This window comes from Vitis vinifera, chromosome 19, assembly GCF_030704535.1.
Source record: "Vitis vinifera cultivar Pinot Noir 40024 chromosome 19, ASM3070453v1".
In the NCBI taxonomy this organism is placed as follows: domain Eukaryota; kingdom Viridiplantae; phylum Streptophyta; class Magnoliopsida; order Vitales; family Vitaceae; genus Vitis; species Vitis vinifera.
The window spans coordinates 4,008,102-4,013,554 of NC_081823.1; the positions used below are offsets into that span (position 1 = coordinate 4,008,102).

The following is a 5,453-nucleotide window of genomic DNA, read 5'->3' on the forward strand; positions in this document are numbered from 1 at the left end:
TTGTTTTGAATAAACGGGGCAGGGTTGGGATGGGGGCGACCCATCCCGAACCCGTTGCCATCCCTACTTGAGAGACAGGTCCATGGACTTGAGCCCAAAGTACAAACTAGGCAAAGGCCTAGACAGTGCAAAAATATACAGATATGGTCATGGGATTTCACTTACTTCTTGGGATTGGCAGGGTGGCGATATTGAGAAAGCAACTGATTGGATATTTAGCAATCCCGCTGCTGCTAGTTCATCAGATATGGATGCTACAACAAGTAGTACTCCTACTGCCGATGCTGGATTGCCTGATGGAGGAATTAAGTTAGTTTCTTATATACCCTTCTGTTATTGTTTTGTTTTATACATTTACATTCTTTTGATGATTACCACTACAGGATAATGCAGCTGCATGTAGCTTCTATCTATTCGGATTTCCTTGACAAGGTTGGGTCTTCTATTAAGCCCCCAAGGATATGGGATATTTACATTTCTTTGAGAGACTCAACAGTTGAATGACATGAAATATTCGACATTTTCAAGATGCTGTGAATTTCTGGAATCTCAGTGGTACTTGCTCATGGTTGTTGCTTGTAGAATGACTGAAGACAGCACTGGCCGGGTGGTGTGATAAAACTTTTTCCCCTTTGCTTTGCAGTACTTGTGAGTTTCTCCAAATGAGGTGCTCTGGAAATATACAGTCATGTTTTTCTTTGGCTTATGGCAATTTCTGAATTCTTTTTTAATTACCTCGTGGGAATAACAACTTAAAAAGAGCCGGAATGCTATTCATGAAAATTTTTCTACCTGTAACTTGTTTCTGTCTGACCCCAGATTTGACCAATTTTTTGTAGGTTTATCAATTGAAAGAGTATATTGTATAGTGGGACCAAATATTGCATAAATGTTGACAACCAGTGTCCTGGTTGGTGTCTAGGTAAATCCATGAACTCAATTGGATTATTCCTATTCTTAATAAGCACCTGAACCGTGAATTGTCTTATGAACCATCAATAAGATAGATTCATTTTTTGAAAGAACTGTTCAAAGAACAGGTGATCCCTTCTTTTGCTACCAGTTGATCCACCCCCTCTTTGGCCAAGTTTGTTTGATTCGAGAGGGAAGGTCCCATTGAGTTCATAATAATCATAAGATTTTATTTGGATAAATGCCAGACAAAACGGATCTCCTTTTACGATGTTTAGAAAAACTCCATTTAATTTTTTTTCTGATGATGTTTTTGAAAAACGAACTTGATTGAATGATTCAGAACAACTGCTCCTTGATAGTATCTATATATCGATCCTTTCAAAGTTAGAAGAAAGAAGGAATCACTCGATTTTCTGGATGACACAGTATAATATATATATTTCCCTAGATCAGATATCATACACATCCTTTCTATACTAATAGATTCTTACTCTATTTATTTTAGTATCTAATCAAAGTTGAATTTTTTTTTTTATAACTTCATTGAGGCAGTATCTAGGTTTCAAAATCAACCGGGACTAGAATGTGCTATATGTGTTGAAAATTACTTTCCTTAGGTGACAAAATTTTCATAGTATTTTGAATCTAAAATATGAACATTAGGCCACTTATTTGTTTGGGTGCATAGAAAACTGGGAAGAAAGGAGGACAGAGAAACAAAAAAATGAAATGAACTAAGAAGTCATTATGAGCTTAAGTGGTTTTCAGTTGATTTTGGTGAGTAGCAAGCAGTCTATTGCGTGCAGCAATTGCACTTGTTTTTTTTGGGGGGGTCCGCCGGCAAAGCACTCGCAGGATAAGGCCTGAGCTCCCAATTCCTTTGAGTGGGATTTCGCCTATTTTCTGGTTCATTGGTTATACCTCCCGCGCTTGATGAACTCTGTGTGACTGAGCTTGATGGTTCTTGACTCCCTCCCTTTGTCCCTGAGCCTGCTGGTTCTTGCCTCCCTTCCTTTGTCCCTGAGTTTGGTGGTTCTTGACTCCCTCCCTTTGTCCTTGAGCCTGATGCTCCTGGACTCTCTCTCCATGTCCTTAAGCTTGATTCTTCCCTCCTGTTTGGTGTAGTTGATTTGGGTGGATAATATGGTGGTGGCTTTCCCCTACCAGTGTATGGTGTAGGTACAGGTGCAGTAGGTTTTGGTGGATAATTTGGTGGATGATATGGTGCTGGCTTTATACCAGTGTATGGTGTAGGTACAGGTTTAGACGTACCAATAATACGATAAGGTGGAGATGTAGGCGGACGACGAGGATGAATAACTGAAGTTGTCGGCGGCGCTGACAAAGCACCCGCAGGATACGGCTTAAGCTCCCAATTCCTTTGAGTGGGATTTTTTCTATTTTCTGATTCACTGGTTCTCCCTCCCTTTGTCCCTGAGCTTGATGCTTCCCCCCTGTTTGGTGCAGTTGATTTTGGTGGAGAACATGGTGGTGGTGCATCAGGAGTATCGGATTGTCTAGGCGGAAGACCAAGTGGTGAGGGACCAGGACGACCTCGTCTAAGTGGAAAACGAAGTGGACGACCATGTGGTCTAAGTAGTAAACTAGCAGGTGTTGCTGCACTACGACGAGGAGGTGATCTAGGCAGAGGGCCAGATGATGGTGCACCAGGAGTAAGAGGTGGGCTAGGAGGAAGACCAGGTGGTGGTGCGCTTCCAGGGGAACTAGGTGGTGGTTCACTGCCAGGAGGACCGGTTGGTGGTGGCGCACCGGGACTACCAGGTGGTGGTGCTGCGCTGCCAGGAGGATCAGTTGGTGGTGCACTTCCAGGAGGACTTAGTGATGGCTCACTGCCAGGAGGACCGGTTGGTGGTGGCGCACCGGTACTGCCAGGTGGTGGTACTGCGCTGCCAGGAGGACTTGGTGATGGCTCACTGCCAGGAGGACCACTTGGTGGTGGCGCATCAGGACTACCGAGTGGTGGTGCGCTTCCAAGGGAACTAGGTGGTGCTGCGCAGCTGGCAGGAGGATCAGTTGGTGGTGGTGCGCTTCCAGGATGACAAGGTGATGGTGCGCTGCCAGGAGGACTAGTTGTCGGCGTGCGACCAGGACTACCAGGTGATGCGCCTGGCCTTGGTGCATCGGAGATCATCAGGCATTGATGTCCATTTGGTTGCTGAGAAAAGAAAAGAAAATAAAACAAAGCAGAAGAGTATATTTTCTTGGTTTGCAACCCAGAAAGCAAAAGAAGTCAAGGGAGGTATTTGACACAACTACTTTCGTAGCTTCAGTGTCTGGAAACGAAACCAATAGAAAACATTTCTGTTACCAGATTTTTTTTTTCTTTGAAATTGAAAAAAAAAAGAACAAAAAGAAAAGAAAAGAAACTGATAATGAATGAAAGGATATATACATTGATGATTTGCAAGTTGTTTAGCATAGTGATTCATCTTATTGCTGAAAATAAAAACAATTTTTAAATATATCCATGTTAATTTCCTTCATTTTTCAACAAAGAAAGGTTATTTCTTTATTGATTACCTGGTGAAAAGATCCAGGAGGAGAAATTCCTCCAATGAATTGAGGAAGTTGCAGCAGCTGTGAAATATTGGTTTGGGCACCAAGAAGTAGTGCTGGCTTGAACATAATTAACTTCATATCTGCCACTGTAATCAAACTCTTCATTGGTCAAAATCTCAAAACTTAAAATCTAAATAAAACCCCACTCTTTTTTCCCCCCTTCATTTTCTCTGCAAGTTCATAGAAAACGGGGGGGAAAGAGTCAGAAGAAAAGCCATAGATGAATAAAGAGACTAATTACTGCTTAAATTATCATGAACTGGCCATTTCTGTCTTATGCAAGTTCCGACTTTGGGTTCCATCTGCTCTCAATCAGATCACAACAAGAAGTTTGTGAAAAATGATTTGTTTAATTTCGGAGTAACTTGACAGAATTTGTAGAATTAATCTCACCAAGGAGGTGGTGTTCCTCATCCTTGACGCAATATTTTTCAGACAGCAGATAGCGAAAGGTTTGAGATTTTTATTCACAATATCGTCCAGCTTTCTCTGTACAAAGAAGTGAAAGAACATCAAAATTTTTATCCTCCCCTATTTTGTTCCAGAGAAAACAAACGAAAAACAGAACCAGACAAGTTCTCTTATTCTTGAAGAAACCCAAAATTTGAGACCATGCAGTGTTAAAAGATTTTGGTTCCTTCCATTTCCCTACACTTTCTCCCCAACCAAACAAGACCCTCTAGCCTTGTAACATACTGGGTGGAGTGTCAACCGTCCACGTGAAGCTGTCATAGTTATTCACGGCAAGACACCGTACGAATGGACTGATTTTCTCGCAATTTGAGGGACGGATGAATAAAGCAGTATACCAAGAAACCAAGAAATGCATGCACTCAGAATTAAAAAGATTAATAAAGAAGGAAAGAAAAAACAGAAAAGTGAAGATTGTTCTTCTTATTGGCGTAACCTTCATGATTCCATGGACGTGAAGATCATCAGCATGGAACTTGCAATTCTCCCGGTTGAAATGCTTGTCGACAGCTTGATCTGTCTGCAGCAGTGTTGATCGGTGCAAGTCCATCTTCTCGGTAATCTTGGTGTTTGGTTCTCGAGAACACTTAGAGTTCTCTCTCTAACTGGTTAATTATTAGTTGGTTTTGGAGGATCAATATATAAACAGCCATGTCGGCGGGAAATTCACCTGAGTCTGTGGCGAGATTTTGCGGCAGATTGCACTGACCAACCAAATACTGCCACATAAGCAAAATTAGTTATTCCATAATTTTTTAATCAAAATTAGTTATTCCATAATTACAAAATGAAAAACTTTGGGCCGTTTCATTGTGTTTTGTTCTCATTTTTTTAAAAACTGTTTTTAAGTTGAAAAAAAAAATCTTTTTAATGTTTTATAAAAATAAAATTATTTCACAAGTTCTTTTTAAAAATGAAAAATAGAAAATTTGTTTGAATAAAATGTTTTTAAAATATTTTTTCTATTTTGATTTTATAAAAACATTGTAAAATTTTATAATATTAATTAAATTTAATTCAAATATTATTAAAAATAAAAATAGTTTTATAATTACAAATAAATTAAAAAGTAAATAGCTTTTAATAAAATATGAATAATAATATTATAATAAAATCATAAATTATATTTTTTTCATAAAAAAATATACTATTTTAGTATATGTTAGAAATATATGAATATTAACATATCTTTAATTTTTTTTGTTAAAAATAAATAATAATAATAATTTAAATATAATAATTATTAATAATATTTTATTTAAAATGAATAATGAATGAAGTTAGACTTTTTTGAGATGTAAATAAGCCAAAGTTTCACACATTTAATAATCAATTACTAACAAAATATTCTAAAATGTTTTTATTTAATTTATAATTATTTGGGTCATTTTTTTTTAATTTCAAATCATTCTTGAAAATTTTAAATATATTTAAATTACATTATTGAATTTAAAGTATTTATAATCTACTTATCTAGTGATAAAATT

The 5,453-nt window shown here is 37.9% G+C and overlaps 1 protein-coding gene across 1 annotated transcript; it reads right to left on the minus strand.

The window, feature by feature from the left end:
- Nucleotides 1-1,640: 1,640 nt before the first annotated feature.
- LOC132253419 (uncharacterized) lies at nt 1,641-4,587 on the minus strand. The gene is made up of 5 exons (XM_059735371.1): nt 4,403-4,587; nt 3,889-3,984; nt 3,737-3,797; nt 3,457-3,581; nt 1,641-3,091 (listed from the first exon to the last, which is right to left on the minus strand). Exons 1-5 carry the CDS (start codon nt 4,514-4,516, stop codon nt 1,709-1,711), a joined length of 1,779 nt encoding a protein of 592 aa, XP_059591354.1. The 5' UTR covers nt 4,517-4,587; the 3' UTR covers nt 1,641-1,708.
- Nucleotides 4,588-5,453: the final 866 nt, after the last annotated feature.

Coding starts and splice junctions, on each gene's coding strand:
- LOC132253419 (XM_059735371.1), bottom strand. CDS start 4,516: ATGGACTTGCACCGATCAACACTGCTGCAGACAGATCAAGCTGTCGAC. Junction 3,582..3,736: donor AGTTCATGATAATTTAAGCA/GTAATTAGTCTC, acceptor GTTTGATTACAG/TGGCAGATATGAAGTTAATT. Junction 3,092..3,456: donor CTCCTGGATCTTTTCACCAG/GTAATCAATAAA, acceptor TTCTTTTCTCAG/CAACCAAATGGACATCAATG.